The following is a 19,927-nucleotide window of genomic DNA, read 5'->3' on the forward strand; positions in this document are numbered from 1 at the left end:
TATGTAAACATTGTTAAAGTGGCATTATTTAAAGTGGCATTGTTTAAAGTGTCTAGTGATCCATTTATTAAAGTGGCCAGTGATTTTGTCTCAATGCAGGCAGCAGCCTCTGAGTTAGTGATTGTTGTTTAGCAGTCTGATAGCCTTGAGATAGAAGCTGTTTTTCAGTCTCTCGGTCCCAGCTTTGATGCACCTTGACTGACCTCTCCTTCTGGATGGTAGCGGTATGAACAGGCAGTGGCTCGGGTGGTTGATGTCCTTGATGATCTTTATGGACTTCCTGTGACATCGGGTGGTGTAGGTGTCCTGGAGGGCAGGTAGTTTGCCCTCTGTGATGCGTTGTGCAGACCACACCACCCTCTGGAGAGCCTTACGGTTGTGGGAGGAGCAGTTGCCGTACCAGGCTGTGATACAGCCCGACAGGATGATCTCAATTGTGCATCTGTAGAAGTCTGTCAGGATGTTGCACTTCTTCACCACACTGTCTGTGTGGGGGGACCTTTCAGTTTGTCTGTGATGTGTAGTGGAGATGTTGTTTCCTACCTTTACCACCTGGGGTCGGCTCGTCAGAAAGTACAGGACCCAATTGCAGGTCCTCAGTGAGTTGTATGTCTCAGTGATGTGTGATGTGCATTTTCAGACCCTCTCCACTGCAGCCCCATTGATGTGGATTGGGGCGTGCTCTCTCTGCTGTCTCCCGTAGTCCACGATCAGCTCCTTCATTTTGTGTACATTGAAGGAGAGGTTATTTTCCTGTCACCAATCTACCAAAACTCTCACCTCTTCCCTGTAGGTTGTCTTGTCGTTGTTGGTAATCAGGCCTACCACTGTTGTATCATTAGCAAACTTATTGATTAAGTTGGAGACATTGGTAGCCACACAGTCATGAGTAAATAGGGAGTACAGAAGGGGGGCTGGAGCACGCACCCTGTGGGGCACATGTGTTGAGGATCATTGGTGTTGTTGCCTACCTTAACCACCTGGGATTGTCCCATTAGGAAGTCTAGGACCCAGTTGCACAGGGAGGTGTTCAGAACCAGGGCCCTGAGCTTAGTGATGAGGTTGGAGGGCATAATATTGTTGAAAGCTGAGCTGTTGTCGATGAACAACATTCTTACATGGGTATTCCTCTTGCCAGGTGGGATGATCTGTTAGGGTGATAAAAATGCCCTTTTATTGTGTGGTTTATTTAAAGTAACTGTACAGTGAAAATCACACTTTTAAAAGTTAATATTCTGTTGGGATGGTGTAAATTAAACTAGGCTGTATTACACATTGCAATGGATATTACAACCCTAAGCCCCGGCCTGCTCTGATCTTGCTGATCAAAAGTTTTTGTGTGCTGCCTAACCAATCAGAAAATTATTTTTTATTAGGCCTAGTCCAAAAAATTCTATAACTTGCAGGCGAACTGTTCAGTTTGAGAAGGAGAGCAAGAAGATGAGAAGGAGGACCTGAGGTCAATTTTGATAGCTTGCTTCTACTAAAATAGATTTGAATAAAAACAATGTGTTTCTTGCCCTGAAACATATTGTTGGAAATTGGGCTAAAGCTGCTATAACCATAGATTTGTCGGCCAATTCACCCACCCTGTAACGGTTTTCTTGCGGTGAAGGAGAGGCGGACCAAAACGCAGCGTGGTTTCTATTCATGGTTCTTTAATGAAGAAAACTATACATGAACAGACTAACAAAAATGTGAAACGTGAAAACCTAAAACATTTTGTATGGTATGTATTAATATGTGGATGTATTTATGTAAGTTACAAATTACAATTCCTATTATATATTCTATTCGTATTATATGTTACGAATTTGCAAAATGTACTATATGTTAAGAATTTAATAAATGTGTTAAATGTTACAAATGTGTAAAGGTGTGATATGTTACTTAATTCTAGCTAGATGGCTAACGTTAGCTAGGCTAGGAGTTAGGGTTAGGGGTAAGGGTTGAGTTTATGAGTTACTTTAAAGGGTTAAGGTTGGGGAAGGGTTTGCAAACAGGGTTAAGGTTAGGTTTAGGGAAGGGTCAGCTAACATGCTAAGTACTTTCTAAGTAGTTAAAAATAGTAAGTAGTTGAAAAGTTGCCAATTTGCTAAAACTGTCTGTGATAAGATGAGAACCCTCAGCCTTTGGGTTGCTAAACATTTGCGTTTAATGCCTACCCATCCACCCCCACCAACCACCCTACTTTTGATTTTGCGACCATCTGTCTTAGTAACCATACTGAATGTAATATATCATACTAAATGGAGTGTCTGGGATTTATGTTCAGAATAATACGAAATGCTCTGAGACCAGGCTGATGAGAGGGTATGCCATAGGCCTGCCTTGTATTAAAGAAAATGGCAAAAACCACAGGCCTACCCCTTGTTAGCTTAAGATTTAGAAAAGAATTGAACAGATCAGATTTATATAAAGTGATTTATAACAGCACTTTGTCCGAGATGCTTTATGCTACAGATGTGATTCTGATGCATATGGGGATAACATTGTTTTGTTTCTTTCAAAGTCAGAGGCTTAGCTACAACCTTCAATAGCTGAGAAGACAACATTTTTACTTTTGCTTGGGAAGTAATCTAATTACTTCACTATCAATTGATTAAGCTATTCACTTTCTGTCCAATATAAGATGTTTAAACCAAGGCAGCTTTTAGGGAAACACTTGTGACATTCTATCGTTGGGTTAAACTTGTCAAGAAAGAAATAGCTTATTCCAAACAGACTATGGGACAGTTTTTTATTTTTTCAAGCAATGAGTCTGATGGAACGCAACAGAACATTTATTGCTGTTCTAATAAAGTGCCCTAGTACGTAGTAGTGCCATCTGTATTTCCAAAACATCCATACTATTTAGCCGGGCTCAGGCAGTCTGCCCCAGTGCCCCAATGTGGGAAGAGCTCATTTGAATATCCAACTGTTTGTGAATCTCATTGACTAATGGAAGTTTAACTCACTCAAACGTGTTCTCAGAGCAGAAAGGATTATTATTGGTTGGGTCAGGCAAACAATGAAAATGGACAGGAGGAGGCGGTGATACCAAACAGAGCAGGCGGGGGAGTAGACTTGTCATGTGACGGGATTTGAAAACATTTGAGGGAGAAAAAAAGTGAGGCAAGAAGTGGAAGAACAAAATTCTGCAGGAACTAGCAGCAACAAAGCAAAACAAGGTAAGTTGAATATAGATAGCAAGGTATTCGTTTAGCATATTAATGCCCTTTTTTCTGCTAGTCTAAATAATTAATGAAATACTAAATGTGATGCAAGCTAAAGTCAGTTAGCTAAAATGTGTTTTTTCTAGCTAATGTTACAGTTTAGCCTTATTTACCAACCTAACTAGCAAGTAAACAATTTAAGCCTGATGGAGGTGAATTAACCTACAGCATCCAAGGTGATAATGGCTGAGGTCATTTTGGCTTGTGTTTGCTGTTCTCCAAATAGCATTATAAAGTTTTGGAATTGCATAGAAATGTTGTAAATGAGCTTCACTTCAACAAAATCCTGGGGAGGGGGAACCCCCCCACTCAACCCCTCCTTATGGCCCCGGTTGGAAGGAAACCTGGATATTGACTGTAACAGTGGTTGTTTAATATATATAGTTGAATGCACTGACTTTAAGTCACTCTGGATAAGATTGTCTGTTAAATGACCAAATTGTAAATGTAAAAATGCTTTTCCATCATCACCATATTAAGAGAAGTCTAGTTTCCAATACTGATCTAATTTCTATTCTGGCATGATTATGTTCTGTGAATACTGCATGTCAATGACTTTTCTCTCATGATTTGATTTATATCACACACTTTTCCTGATTATGTTGCAGGTTTCCCAGTGAGTGGGATATTGATTATGGTCGTTATTGTAGTGGTGTTGATTGTAGTGGTCCTTATTAGGATCATCAAGTGTACTAATTTCAGTGAGTATTCAGCTTTTCTGTCTCTCATGCAGGAAATAGTGAAAACATGATTTATGAAGTATCAAACACTAGACGTGTAGCCGGAGAAGATGGCTGATGTTTTACGTGCTCCTAACCAACGGTGTTTTTTTGTTTGTTTTTTTGCGTTATTTGTAACTTATTTTTTAAATTATTTTGTACATAATGTTGCTGCTACCGTCTCTTATGACCGAAAATAACTTCTGGACATCAGAAAAGCGATAACTCAGCACAAACTGGCAGAAGCTTTTTTTCCTTTAATGAGTCTGAAGTGAAGGACATACTGCTTTCCCGGGAACAGGCCCAAATCCCCATCATTTGCTGGAAGAGAAGATGGAGAAAAAGAGGACGAAATACGGGCTGCCTTCTGAGAATTTGTAGGCAATTCGGTTCTACTAGCTAACATGCCATCATTGGAAAATAAAAATCGACGTCATACGAGGAAGATTAAACTTCCAATGGGACATTTAAAACTGAAATATCTTATGCTTCATGGAGTCGTAGCTGAACGACAACATTATCGGCATGAAAATGCTCATCCAGAGGCGGCGCTCCTAGTGGCCGGGGATTTTAATGCAGGGAAACTTAAATCCGTTTTACCTCATTTCTACCAGCATGTTAAATGTGTAACCAGAGGGAAAAAACTCTAGACCACCTTTACTCCACACACAGAGACACGTACAAAGCCCTCCCTCGCCCTCCATTTGGCAAATCTGACCATAATTTTATCCTCCTGATTCCTGCTTACAAGCAAAAACTAAAGCAGGAAGCACTAGTGACACGGTCAATAAAAAAGTGGTCAGATGAAGCAGATGCTAAGCTACAGGATTGCTTTGCTAGCAAAGACTGGAATATGTTCCGGGATTCTTCCGATGGCGTTGAGGAGTACACCACATCAGTCACTGCCTTCATCAATAAGTGCATTGAAGATGTCCTCCCCACAGTGACCGTATGTATATACCCCAAACAAAAGCCATGGATTACAGGCAACATCCGCACTGATCTAAAGGCTAGAATTGCCGCTTTCAAGGAGCAGGTCTATAACCCGGAAGCTTATAAGAAATCCCGCTATGCCCTCCGACGAACCATCAAACAGGCAAGCGTCAATACAGGACTAAGATCGAATTGTACTACACCAGCTCCAATGCTCGTCGGATGTGACAGGGCTTGCAAACTATTACAGACTACAAAGGGAAGCACAGCCGAGAGCTGCCCAGTGACACGAGGCTACCAGACGAGCTAAATGCCTTCTATGCTCGCTTCGAGGTAAATAACACTGAACATTCATGAGAGCACCAGGTTTTCCGAACGACTGTGTGATCACCCTCTCCACAGCCGATGTGAGTAAGACCTTTAAACAGGTCAACATTCACAAGGCCGCAGGGCCAGACGGATTACCAGGACATGTGCTGCGAGCATGCACTGACCAACTGGCAAGTGTCTTCACTGACATTTTCAACCTCTCCCAATCCGAGTCTATAATGGCAACATGTTTTAAGCTGACCACCATAGTCCCTGTGCCCAACAACACTAAGGTAACCTGCCTAAATGACTACCAACACGTAGAACTCGCGTTTGTAGACATGAAGTGCGTTGAAAGGCTGGTCATGGCTCACATCAACACATTATCCCAGAAACCCTAGACCCACTCCAATGCCCCAACAGATCCACAGATTGCACTCCACACTGCCTTTTCCCACCTGGACAAAATAAACACCTATGTGAGACTGCTATTCATTTGACTACAGCGCAACACCATAGTGCACTCAAATCTCATTAATAAGCTCAGGACCCTGGAACTAAACACCTCCCTCTACAACTAGATCCTGGACTTCCTGACTGGCTGCCCCCAGGTGGTCAGGGTAGGTAACAACATATCTGCCACGCTGATCCTCAACACAGGGGCCCCTCAGGGGTGCATGCGCAGTCCCTTCCTGTACTCCCTGTTCACTCATGACTGCACGGCCAGGTATAACTCCAACACCATCATTAAGTTTGCCGATGACACAACAGTGGTAGGCCGTGTCACCGACAATGACGAGACAGCCTATAGGGAGGAGGTCAGAGACCTGGCTGTGTGGTGCCAGGACAACAACCTCTCCCTCAATGTGATCAAGACAAAGGAGATGGTTGTGTACTTCAGGAAAACGAGGACCGAGCATGCCTCCATTCTCATCGACAGGGCTGCAGTGGAGCAGGTTGAGAGCTTCAAGTTCCTTGGTATCCACATCACCATCAAACAAACATGGTCCAGGCATACCAAGATAGTTGCGAAGAGGGCATGACAAAACCCATTCCCCCTCAGGAGACTCAAAAGGTTTGGCATGGGTCCTCAGATCATCTAGTCAAATTGCTACCCAGATGATTTGCATTGCCCCCCCCCCCCTCCACCACCTATTTTACACCGCTGCTACTCTCTGTTATTATCTATGCATAGTTTCTTTAAAAACTCTACCTACATGTACATATTAACTCAATTACCTCGACTAACTGGTGCCCCCACACATTCACTCTGTACCGGTACCCCTGTATATAGTCTGGTTATTGTTATTTTACAGCTGCTCTTTAAATACTCTTATTTTTAAACTGCATTGCTGGTTAGGGTTAAGTAAGCATGTGACTAATACACTGATTTGATTAGAATGCGTTAGAAAACAGTACAAATTTAATAAAACCTTCACTGTTATCGCACATTTCCAACTACAGTACGAGTCATAAACATATAACGTAGGTTATGGGTCAGGCTTTTTGTAGGGGACTTATTTGTGATTTTTTGTCCCAAACAAATGCATTTTGTTCAGTTTATGAATGTCACATGTACTGTTTTCTAGTTCTTTATCTTTCTCCTCTTGGGAACGTCCCAAGAAACTGGCCTCAGTGTATCCCCTGGGACTGAGCAGCCCCATGTCTACTCAAAACTGGGAGACCATAATTCAATCCCTCTCTTCACTGCCATACATACATAGACAAGGGGCTCCAGAATGGCGCAGCTGTCTAAAGACACTGCATCTCAGTACTTGAGGTGTCACGACAGACACCCTCATTCGAATCCAGGCTGAATCACAACCGGCTGTTATTGGGAGGCCCATAGGGCAGTGCACAATTGGCCCAGCATCGTCCGGGTTTTGCCCGTGTAGGCTGTCATTGTATACAAGAATTTGTTCTTAACTGACTTGCCTAGTTAAATAAATTAATTAATTAAAGCGAGCAAGCTGTACTGTACCAATCAGGGCCATAGACAGTACCATCCACTGTACCAAATCCTAGGATGCGATCAATTACTTAGGACATTCTCACAACTACCATTTTGGAACACTTGACTGTAATGCCTCTGATTATGTCATTGATACCAGTCATCTTCTCTCTCTTATGTCTGGGTGACAGCGCAGAATATCACCACAACATATAAAAAGTAAAACTGCCATACACTTCAAATAAAAAATAAATAAATATGAAAACATTTCTAAGATAATATTTTCTTAAGCATTTTATTTCTGTTCAATTCATTTTTGGGACCTGTCTTACAAAGCAGCTTGTATATGGCTAAATGATGCGGAACCATATAATACAAGAATGAAAAGTACGTCGGAAGCATTTCTGTGAAGCTCTCCTTCATGGACGTTATCTGACGATCAAAATACTGGAGTGAGTTGTGTAATGTAATATCTGATTTTAATTTCAATTATCTGTCTTTTCAGTAGGTTATTCATTTGGGATGGCTATCCATTAGTACTGAAGTTAAGATAACAAGCTTAGATGGTGATGGTGATGGTGAGCCAGCCAGCTTGTCACAAAACAAGCCGGAGGCGCAGCTAGTGTTAGCCAGCCAGATAAATACGTTTGTGGGATGCTTGATCAAGTTATTGCATGGTTGTTTGCTACTCCTTTTGAATACACATCCGTGCCCGTTTGTCAGCTACCTGCTGCTTCTTTTATATAGCGTTGAATTTTGCAATAGCTAGAAGTTAGACGTTCGCCGCTATGATGAGCCCCGCCTACTTCCAGTTTTTTTCTTCTGTTTTTTTTACCTTTATTTAACCAGGTAAGCTAGTTGAGAACAAGTTATCATTTGCAACTGCATCCTGGCCAAGATAAAGCATAGCAGTTCGACACATACAACAACACAGAGTTACACATGGAAGGAACAAAACATACAGTCAATAATACAGTAGAAAACAAAGTCTATATACAGTTAGTGCAAATTAGGTCAAATAAGGGAGTTAAGGCAATAAATAGGCCATGGTGGCGAAGTAATTACAATATGGCAATTATGGAATGGTAGATGTGCAAAAAATGGATGCTCAAGTAGAGATACTGTGGTGCAAAAGGAGCAAAATAAATACAGTATGGGGATGAGGTAGATAGATGGGCTATGAACAGGTGCAGTGATCTGTGAGCTGCCCTGACAGCTGGTTCTTAAAGCTAGTGAGGGAGATGGGAATCTCCAGCTTCAGTGATTTTTGCAGTTCATTCCAGTCAGTGGCAGCAGAGAACTGGAAGGAAAGATGACCAAAGGAGGAATTGGCTTTGGGGGTGACCAGTGAGATATACCTGCTGAAGTGCGTGCTACGAGTGGGTGCTGCTATGGTGACCAGAGAGCTGAGATAGGGCGTGGCTTTATCTAGCAGAGACTTGTAGATAACCTGTAGCCAGTGGGCTTGGCGACGGGTATGAAGTGTGGGCCAGGCAATGAGAGTGTACAGGTCGCAGTGGTGAGTAGTGTATGGGGCTTTGGTGGCAAAACGGATGGCACTGTGACTACATCCAGTTTTCTGAGTAGAGTGTTGGAGGCTATTTTATAGATGACATTGCCGAACTCAAGGATCGGTAGGATGGTCAGTTTTACGAGGGTATGTTTGGCAGCATGAGTGAAGGAAGCTTTGTTGTGAAATAGGAAGCCAATTCTAGATTTTATTTTTGATTGGAGATGCTTATTGTGAGTCTGGAAGGAGAGTTTACAATCTAGCCAGACACCTAGATATTTGTCTTTATCCACGTATTCTAAGTCAGAGCCGTCCAGAGTAGTATGGATGGGTGGGTTTTCCCTAATCTTAACCCAATTCTTCGAACCTGCTTGTTTAATTATCTTAACCTGCTGCGTAATTTATAATCTGCTCAAAAATAACTTTCGGTCGTAGCTGTTCTTCTTTGATGAGGTTTAATGGCAATTGTTATTCAATAAATGTTGCATTACCTCCACCTACTAGACTGTAAAACTCACTTTATTTTAAAAGGATTTTATTTTTTATTTTAAAAAAGAACACTACCCTAGTCCACTATTTAAATCTATTTCGTCCTACTTCAGGCCAACAACCTGAAGGGATGGGACACCACCACTTAACACACCCTGTAATGCTTCTGAAGTCTCACACACCCAAATCCCTCTCTGCAGCTGCCACCACAACCTACAAATTCTGCGACTTACTTCCATCCCTGCAGTACAGTTGATAACCATTGCTAATAATCCAATCTTACTGAAACATATCACTTGTTGGCCTATTGTTCTGTACTGGTACAGATCTACTACTCACACCACTCTTCTCAAGATTCCTCCCCCTTAACCCATCTTCCTCTACTTTCTTCTCTGCCTTCCCCATCAGTCGCTCCTTTCAATGGCACCCTTTTCTTGAGTGCAAAACCATTCACATTTCTTGCCCCCATTCGTTCTAATGTGGAGCGCCTTCTCCCTCTGACCAGCAGAAGCAAATTATTATCACAAGACCACTTCTGGTTACCCTCACTGATTCCACAGCATCCAACTCCGCTTTCACCCACCCTGAAAGCACATGGATCAGCAAAAATACACTTTTTCCAAAAACACTCCTACAGTCAGACATACTGATCATTGGTCGTAGCTGTATCGAAGTGGCGTGTTTTTTATAGGGAATTTTGTAATAATAAAAAAAAAAGTATAGGACTTGAAAAAGAAGTAGGTGGGATGTTCATGGTCATTTTTGTTTTCCTAACCTTAAATTGGGAGCAAAAAGCAAAGGTCAGCAGTGTGGTTAAGGGTAAGAAATTGTAGAAATAGGCAGGGTTTATCAAATCAAATTGTATTGGTCTCATTGGTCTCATACACATGGTTAGCAGATGTTAATGCGAGTGTAGCGCAATACTTGTGCTTCTAGTTCCGACCATGCAGTAATATCTAACAAGTAATCTAACAATTTCACAACAACTACCTAATACACACAAGTGTAAGGAATGAATATGTACATATGGACGAGCGATGGCCGAACGGCATAGGCAAGATGCAGTAGATGGTGTAGAGTACAGTATATACATATGAGATGAGTAATGTAGGGTATGTAAACATTATATAAAATGGCATTGTTTAAAGTAACTAGTGATACATTTATTACATCCAATTTTTAATTATTATGTGGCTAGAGATTTGAGTCAGTATGTTGGCAGCAGCCACTCAATGTTAGTGATGACTGTTTAACAGTCTGATGGCCTTGTGATAGAAGCTGTTTTTCAGTCTCTCGGTCCCAGCTTTGATGCACCTGTACTGACCTCGCCTTCTGGATGATAGCGGGATGAACAGGCAGTGGCTCGGGTGGTTGTTGTCCTTGATGATCTTTATGGCCTTCCTGTAACATCGGGTGGTGTAGGTGTCTTGGAGGGCAGGTAGTTTGCCCTCAGTGATGCGTTGTTCAGACCTCACTACCCTCTGGAGAGCCTTACGGTTGTGGGCGGAGCAGTTGCCGTACCAGGCGGTGATACAGCCTGGCAGGATGCTCTCGATTATGCATTGTAAAAGTTTGAGTGTTTTGTGTGACAAGCCAAATTTCTTCAGCCTCCTGAGGTTGAAGAGGCGCTGTTGCGCCTTCTTCCCCACGCTGTCTGTGTGGGTGGACCATTTCAGTTTGTCCATGATGTGTACGCCGAGGAACTTAACTTTCCACCTTCTCCACTACTGTCCCATCGATGTGGATAGGGGGGTGCTGCCTCTGCTTTTTCCTGAAGTCCACGATCATCTCCTTTGTTTTGTTGACATTGTGTGTGAGGTTATTTTCCTGACACCACACTCCGAGGGCCCTCACCTCCCTGTAGGCCGTCTCGTCGTTGTTGGTAATCAAGCCTACCACTGTAGTGTCATCTGCAAACTTGATGATGAGTTGGAGGCCTGCATGGCCACACAGACATGGGTGAACCGGGAGTACAGGAGAGGGCTGAGAACGCACCCTTGTGGGGCCCCAATGTTGAGGATCAGCAGGGTGGAGATGTTGTTTTCTACCCTCACCACCTGGGGGCGGCCCGTCAGGAAGTCCAGGACCCAGGTGCACAGGGCGGGGTTGAGACCCAGGGTCTCGAGCTTAAAGACGAGTTTGAAGGGTACTATGGTGTTAAATGCTGAGCTGTAATCGATGAACAGCATTCTTACATAGGTATTCCTCTTGTCCAGATGGGTTAGGGCAGCGTGTGGACCTATTGGGGCGGTAAGCAAATTGAAGTTGGTCTAGGGTGTCCGGTAGGGTGGAGGTGATATGATCCTTGACTAGTCTCTCAAAGCACTTCATGATAACGGAAGTGAGTGCTACGGGGCGATAGTCCCACAAAGTCTGACTTGTGGTTGTGGTTACTATTAATGACCGACTTTCATGGGGTATTGAGAATCATTAGGAATTGTGTTCTGTTGTAATAGCTAGGTATGAAGTGTCCCACTTCAGGAGGGCGGACGTGTGCTTCAGGAGGGAGGACATCTGTGCTAGCAAAGCAGAGGCCTTGGGCAGAGCATGTGAGCAGTTGGAAATCCTACTCATCTGAGATGTGCGCTTCGTGTCCTTTCCTACCACTCAGCTAAAAACCTCTCGGTGCTCAGTTTCTTTTTCATTAAGAATCACAATTTAACCAACAGCCACTTTTGTGACTACCTATATGGATTTCAATGAATAGTATTTGAATAAACATGGAAAGGGGAATGTAAGAAGTGAACATAATTTCAAATAAGCTACATGTCAACATTAAACACTCTAAATAGGTCAGGAGCCAGACAGGGAGCCTCATTATTTAGGCTATATTTTTTCAAGGCTATAGGCTACAAAGAAATACATTGTGAAGCATTTGCGAGTGCGACACAATAGGCTGGTAGGAACAAAGTGCTTGGCTTTTAATCATATACATTGCACATATAGGCTACGACTTGCTTAGAATTAAATACAAATTAAATTTAAAATGACTAAGTGCCTTTGGTTTCATTTTTAGAAACCAGAGTTTGGCCGGTCTGGGGCTTCAGGCTCATGCGATGGTGCTTGGAGAGCCGGCCAGCAGCGGAGAATATCCTCTCCACACTTGCAGAGCCACTGGGGATGCTAAACACCCCCTTGGGCTACTCTTGCCAGGCTGTGCAGAGATGCAGAGTTACTTTTTTTCTATAGGTAGGTTTAAAGGTTTTAAGGCAAAATAACCCAATCAAAACAGAAAGCTCCTTGAATGTGGGAATATGCCAGGCCTATTGTATAGATAATATAACGAAAATGAACAAATCGTTTTAAGAGATCAGATTGTTAGTTTAGGAATACTTTGCTCCAATGACACACTTATCTACCCACCTCGTTCTTTTCTTTTAGCATGTGCCGGTAGTAAATACACCATCATGCTTTTGGGATAAGTGTCTTTTCCGATCCCAAAATGATTCTTTAGTTGTGGACACTACATCATCGCACTCCCTCTCTTTAGTTTTGGACACTACATTACCACTCCCTCTCTTTAGTTGTGGACACTACATCATCGCACTCCCTCACTTGCTCTTGGTCCTCATCTTTGTAAGTCACCTTGATGTAGCACCTGTATGTTTTATCAGTTTCTGTCTGAAAATATCTAGCAAACTCCATGATAGTAGCTAAAGTAAGCGGCTATAGCAGCACACAAGTAGACTACAAATGCAGCGTAAGGAAATCCGTGTGGGGCATAAGAGTGGTGGAACATGTGTTTTATTAGGACATTACATCACATTACACATTACATTACACATCACATTACACATTACATTACATTACACATCACATTACACAACATCACATTACATTACATTATACATTTGTACCATTTTTACCCAACAGTTCACCGTTTTAAAGCGATGTAAGGAAAATGATGAAGCCCCAATGACGGATGTTTTATTTACCAGCCGGTCCACGGGGACGCTAGTGTAATACCAGGAATACACATGAATCCTAGACAGTGCAGATCTAGTGGCCACTATTGGCTGTCTAGGCTATCGTGGCGTCCTTTACTTCTGTCTCTGATGGGTTTGGTGTCTGTATTTACAGTTGATGTTTGCCAATTTGTCAGCCATGATGACCCATGGGTTTAAGAGCAGTAAGCAAGACTTCACATTCGGACCATGGAAAGTCACTGCTGCAAAAACCCACATTATGAAATCTAAGGACATTGAACGGTAAGCTATTCCAAGTATTTTGTGTCAAATACTTAAGGTTTAGTCTACATTGGGGACCTTGTTTATCGACTTAGACTTACTTTTAGTCATTCAAATCTCGTCAATTTACCAACTAAGCTGCATTGAGGTTAGTTGTTCAGGTTTCAAGACAGTTTGGTCCCAGGTTAGGGGAGGAGATGCACATGCCCTCGCTCCCAGAGATGCTGTTTGGGGACAACGTTCTACGCATCCAGCACACAGACGGCTATGGCATTGAGTTCAATGCCATCGATGCCCTCAAGAGGGTCAACAACATGCATGACTCTGTGAAAGTGGCCTGTGCACAGGAATGGCAAGAGAGCAGGTACAACCCATATCATAAGACCTCTGTGATAATGCACGAGCCACCTTCACTGTCTAAATGCTGTTGAAGTAGAAAAAACAGTGGCATTTTAAATGGTTTAGTCCTAATCAATGACCTCAGTGAGTGGATGTGGCTGTATCCCCAGGGCTGAATCTGAACACTCCAAGGAGGTAGTGAAACGCTACGACTGGACACACACCACAGTGACCTCAGTGAGTGGATGTGGCTGTATCCCCAGGGCTGATTGTGAACACTCCAAGGAGGTAGTGAAACGCTACGACTGGACACACACCACAGTGACCTCAGTGAGTGGATGTGGCTGTATCCCCAGTGCTGATTCTGAACACTCCAAGGAGGTAGTGAAACGCTACGACTGGACACACACCACAGTGACCTCAGTGAGTGGATGTGGCTGTATCCCCAGGGCTGATTGTGAACACTCCAAGGAGGTAGTGAAACGCTACGACTGGACACACACCACAGTGACCTCAGTGAGTGGATGTGGCTGTATCCCCAGTGCTGAATCTGAACACTCCAAGGAGGTAGTGAACGCTACGACTGGACACACACCACAGTGACCTCAGTGAGTGGATGTGGCTGTATCCCCAGGGCTGATTGTGAACACTCCAAGGAGGTAGTGAAACGCTACGACTGGACACACACCACAGTGACCTCAGTGAGTGGATGTGGCTGTATCCCCAGACTACAGAGGCACCTTGTTAGGAGAGGACCTGCAGATGACGGTGAGAGGCTTTTCGGGTTCACACTGTGGATACAACACAATATCCCAAACACAAACATTACAAAGTAAGGGACACATCTTAACTTCTAAGTCCAAATTAAACTTAGACTCATATTGACATCGATGCATGACTAAGTGGAAGATTTTCTCGTAAGTCATTGGCTGTGTTTAAGACAGACTTTATTGCAGATGCCTGCCAGATCTCACATTGCTTGGATAGGTGATTAACACGTCATCTCACCACGCCATATGATATGGCAGCCTGATGCCCGACTGTGCCGTCACTAATGTGTCACACAACCATCGGTTGATGAAATGCAATGACTGCAATGTAGTTAGCCTGGAACGCAATAGTTTTTTCGCATAGGCTTAATATTCTAAAGCTTTTTGGTCTCAAGATGTCTCTTGTCTGGGGGGGAATTCACTAGGAATGAAATGAGCTGAAATGGGGAGGGGCCTACCTGAATGTGTCTAATGAGAAACTTTTATATTCGTGGCAAAATATTATTTTTTTGCTATGGTGTGCACTAATGAATACACACCTGCTATTCCATCAGGCGACAGAAACGTCGGAGCGCATTGACATGGAGAAGCTGAAGGCGCAAGAGCAGATCATGTTCTTCGACGACGTGCTTTTGTTTGAGGACGAGCTGCACGACCACGGAGTGTCAATGATCAGCGTCAAAATAGTGAGTGGTACTTTCAGACAGGGACTGATACTTTATGATAACATATGTCCATATGTCCGTCTCCATGACAAGCACCAAAGGACATGCTCTTTCAGGGGCTGTAAGACCAGGAATAAAAAATTTAAAAAGGCAATTTTCCTATTCCACCACTTATGTTAAATGCATTTTCTGAAATGCTTGCCTCTGAGAGGCTGATGACGTTTTGAAGAATGACTTGTCCTCTTGTTACCCACTTGTGTGATACAGAGAGTGATGCCCACCCGTTTCTTCCTGCTTCTGAGGTTCTTCCTGCGAGTGGATGGAGTTCTGATCCGGATAAACGACACGCGGCTCTACCACGAGGCAAGTGGGCTGTCCTGAGAAATGACACACAGCTCTACCACGAGGCAAGTGGGCTGTCCTGAGAAACGACACGCGGCTCTACCACGAGGCAAGTGGGCTGTCCTGATAAACGACACGCGGCTCTACCACGAGGCAAGTGGGCTGTCCTGAGAAATGACACGCGGCTCTACCACGAGGCAAGTGGGCTGTCCTGAGAAATGACACGCGGCTCTACCACGAGGCAAGTGGGCTGTTCTGATAAATGACACGCGGCTCTACCACGAGGCAAGTGGGCTGTCCTGAGAAATGACACACAGCTCTACCACGAGGCAAGTGGGCTGTCCTGATAAACGACACGCGGCTCTACCACGAGGCAAGTGGGCTGTCCTGATAAACGACACGCGGCTCTACCACGAGGCAAGTGGGCTGTCCTGAGAAACGACACGCGGCTCTACCACGAGGCAAGTGGGCTGTCCTGATAAACGACACGCGGCTCTACCACGAGGCAACTGGGCTGTCCTGAGAAACGACACGCGGCTCTACCACGAGGCAACTGGGCTGTCCTGAGAAATGACACGCGGCTCTACCACGAGGCAAGTGGGCTGTCCTGAGAAATGACACGCGGCTCTACCACGAGGCAAGTGGGCTGTTCTGATAAATGACACGCGGCTCTACCACGAGGCAAGTGGGCTGTTCTGATAAATGACACGCGGCTCTACCACGAGGCAAGTGGGCTGTTCTGATAAATGACACGCGGCTCTACCACGAGGCAAGTGGGCTGTCCTGATAAACGACACGCGGCTCTACCACGAGGCAAGTGGGCTGTCCTGAGAAACGACACGCGGCTCTACCACGAAGCAAGTGTGACTGGGCTGTCCTGATAAACGACACGCGGCTCTACCACGAGGCAAGTGGGCTGTCCTGAGAAATGACACGCGGCTCTACCACGAGGCAAGTGGGCTGTCCTGAGAAATGACACGCGGCTCTACCACGAGGCAAGTGGGCTGTCCTGAGAAACGACACGCGGCTCTACCACGAGGCAAGTGGGCTGTCCTGAGAAACGACACGCGGCTCTACCACGAGGCAAGTGGGCTGTCCTGATAAACGACACGCGGCTCTACCACGAGGCAAGTGGGCTGTCCTGATAAACGACACGCGGCTCTACCACGAGGCAAGTGTGACTGGGCTGTCCTGAGAAACGACACGCGGCTCTACCACGAGGCAAGTGGGCTGTCCTGATAAACGACACGCGGCTCTACCACGAGGCAAGTGGGCTGTCCTGATAAATGACACGCGGCTCTACCACGAGGCAAGTGGGCTGTCCTGATAAACGACACGCGGCTCTACCACGAGGCAAGTGGGCTGTCCTGAGAAATGACACACAGCTCTACCACGAGGCAAGTAGGCTGTTCTGATAAATGACACGCGGCTCTACCACGAGGCAACTGGGCTGTCCTGAGAAATGACACGCGGCTCTACCACGAGGCAAGTGGGCTGTCCTGATAAATGACACGCGGCTCTACCACGAGGCAACTGGGCTGTCCTGAGAAATGACACGCGGCTCTACCACGAGGCAAGTGGGCTGTCCTGATAAACGACACGCGGCTCTACCACGAGGCAAGTGGGCTGTCCTGAGAAATGACACGCGGCTCTACCACGAGGCAAGTGGGCTGTCCGGATAAACGACACGCGGCTCTACCACGAGGCAAGTGGGCTGTCCTGATAAATGACACGCGGCTCTACCACGAGGCAACTGGGCTGTCCTGAGAAATGACACGCGGCTCTACCACGAGGCAAGTGGGCTGTCCTGAGAAACGACACGCGGCTCTACCACGAGGCAAGTGGGCTGTCCTGAGAAACGACACGCGGCTCTACCACGAGGCAAGTGTGACTGGGCTGTCCTGATAAACGACACGCGGCTCTACCACGAGGCAAGTGGGCTGTCCTGAGAAACGACACGCGGCTCTACCACGAGGCAAGTGTGACTGGGCTGTCCTGAGAAACGACACGCGGCTCTACCACGAGGCAATTGGGCTGTCCTGAGAAACGACACGCGGCTCTACCACGAGGCAAGTGTGACTGGGCTGTCCTGATAAACGACACGCGGCTCTACCACGAGGCAAGTGGGCTGTCCTGAGAAACGACACGCGGCTCTACCACGAGGCAAGTGTGACTGGGCTGTCCTGAGAAACGACACGCGGCTCTACCACGAGGCAAGTGGGCTGTCCTGAGAAACGACACGCGGCTCTACCACGAGGCAAGTGTGACTGGGCTGTCCTGAGAAACGACACGCGGCTCTACCACGAGGCAAGTGGGCTGTCCTGAGAAACGACACGCGGCTCTACCACGAGGCAAGTGTGACTGGGCTGTCCTGAGAAACGACACGCGGCTCTACCACGAGGCAAGTGGGCTGTCCTGAGAAACGACACGCGGCTCTACCACGAGGCAAGTGTGACTGGGCTGTCCTGAGAAACGACACGCGGCTCTACCACGAGGCAAGTGTGACTGGGCTGTCCTGATAAATGACACGCGGCTCTACCACGAGGCAAGTGGGCTGTCCTGATAAATGACTAACCACCAGAGTAGATGTGCATGAGACTCATTTTCTGTGGATATCTTTAGCAGGAAATGGACAATACTCACTGTTAAGAAGTTCAACTGTGAAAAGGCTACTTATGAAATGAGTCACCCTGGTTTTCTTTACAGGCTGGAAAGAATTACATGATCAGAGAGTATAGTACTCGAGAAAGCAACATTTCAGAATTGCAGGTGAGAATTGTATTTTCTGTTTGGAGAGTACATGTGTAGTTTAGTATAGTCTTCTCCCTGAAAACTTGGAACACTGATGCCTCAGATCCTTAAACCCCCTTACACTCGTGGAAAAAACATATTAACCTGTTGATGGGCGTTTTACATTTGCTGAACTTTTTAAAGCATTTGTCAATAACGAAATCTGAAAATACTCTGTATACATTCAGTAACATGAGAATATTCATTGACATTTTGGAGTAGGTGCAGGATAAGAGAAAACTATTACAATGGTTTGAGCGAGTGGTCTAACTTTTGTCTCCAAGTGGCCACACCTCCAAATTGCACATATTCTAAGTAATTTCAATGCATGATTTTATCTAAAACATATTGTCCAAATCATTCATGCTACTTCATGCATGTCACCGTGCAGATGATACTATCATACCGCTATTGTAGAGGGTTAGTCATTTGCAAAATCTCCTTCCTTGTCTTCCAGAACGTCCCTGCTGCTCTGTACACCGACCCCAATGAGATCTCCCAGCACTTAACCCTGAAACTGACTAAGTGTGAAAAGCTGGAGCTCCCTGAGACAGGCCCTCAGCCAGGGAACACAATGGCCCTCCAGTGATGGAGAGCAGGCTGGGCACTATGACTGGACTTAAGAGGCCAACCAAGGAAGAGTTTACCCTCCCTCCCTTTCTTTTGTATAAACTGAGAAATGCACCTGCCTCCCTCCTCACAACAACAAAAAGTTAATAGAACTTAATTTTGGCATGGTCAAGTGGCCTCTTATTTTGAGTGTTATTGCACATTTCCTGTATGTAAATGTTTTGGTTGGAAAATTGTGATAATTGCGTCTTCTCTATTAGAACACCACATAATGGTTGTGTTGAATTCTATGTAACGTAGTCAGATACTTGAAAGTTGTGCTATGTTGAATGCATGCAGCGTTGGCTTGGATATCACAGAGATGGCTACACTGAAAAAAAATATAAACACATCATGTAAAGTGTTGGTCCCATGTTTCATGAGCTAAAATAAAAGATCGCAGACATTTTTCATACGCACAAAAAGCTTATTTTTCAATGTTGTGCACAAATGTGTGTTTTACTCTTAGTGAGCATTTCTCCTTTGCCAAGATTATCCATCCACCTGACAGGTGTGGCATATGAGGAAGCTGATTAAACAATATGATCATTACACAGGTGCACCTTGTACTGGGGACAAAAAAAGGCCACTCTAAACATGCATTTTCACACAACACAATGCCACAGTTGTCTCAAGTTTTGAGGAAGTGTGCTATTGGAATGTCCACCAGAGCTGTTGCAAGATAATTTAATGTTAATTTCTCTACCGCCTCCAATGTCGTTTTAGAGAATTTGACCTGACTGCATTTCAGCGTCGTAACCGACTTTACTGAGCAAATGCTCACCTTTGATGGCCACTGGCACACTGGAGAAGTGTGCTCTTCACGGATTAATCCTGGTTTCAACTGTACCAGGTAGATGGCAGACCTCATGTGTGGGCCAGCGGTTTGATGATGTCAACATTGTGAACAGAGTGCCCCCATGTTGTTAGCGGGATTATGGAATTAGCAGGCAATCGCTACGGACAATGAACACAAGTTTTTTTGATGGATGTTTGAATGCACAGAGATACCATGACGAGATCCTGAGGCCCATTGTCGTGCCATTCATCCGTCGCCATCACCCCATGTTTCAGCATGATAAAGCACGGTCCAATGACA

General features: G+C 44.9%; 1 protein-coding gene across 1 annotated transcript; it reads left to right on the forward strand.

Moving 5' to 3' along the window:
- Positions 1-7,517: 7,517 nt before the first annotated feature.
- On the forward strand, positions 7,518-19,247 carry LOC135547890 (TIP41-like protein). Its single transcript, XM_064977102.1, has 8 exons — positions 7,518-7,579; positions 13,207-13,334; positions 13,498-13,677; positions 13,823-14,207; positions 14,860-15,108; positions 15,355-15,450; positions 18,136-18,198; positions 18,677-19,247. Exons 2-8 carry the CDS (start codon positions 13,210-13,212, stop codon positions 18,806-18,808), a joined length of 1,230 nt encoding a protein of 409 aa, XP_064833174.1. The 5' UTR covers positions 7,518-7,579; positions 13,207-13,209; the 3' UTR covers positions 18,809-19,247.
- The last annotated feature ends 680 nt before the right edge of the window (positions 19,248-19,927 follow it).

Source organism: Oncorhynchus masou, chromosome 11 (assembly GCF_036934945.1).
Source record: "Oncorhynchus masou masou isolate Uvic2021 chromosome 11, UVic_Omas_1.1, whole genome shotgun sequence".
Lineage (NCBI taxonomy): Eukaryota > Metazoa > Chordata > Actinopteri > Salmoniformes > Salmonidae > Oncorhynchus > Oncorhynchus masou.

Excerpts from the sequence above, each read along its gene's own strand:
- LOC135547890 (XM_064977102.1), top strand. The coding sequence starts at position 13,210 with ATGTTTGCCAATTTGTCAGCCATGATGACCCATGGGTTTAAGAGCAGT. Across the intron at positions 13,335-13,497 it reads AAATCTAAGGACATTGAACG|GTTAGGGGAGGAGATGCACA; the intron begins GTAAGCTATTCC and ends GTTTGGTCCCAG. Across the intron at positions 15,451-18,135 it reads ACACGCGGCTCTACCACGAG|GCTGGAAAGAATTACATGAT; the intron begins GCAAGTGGGCTG and ends TTTTCTTTACAG.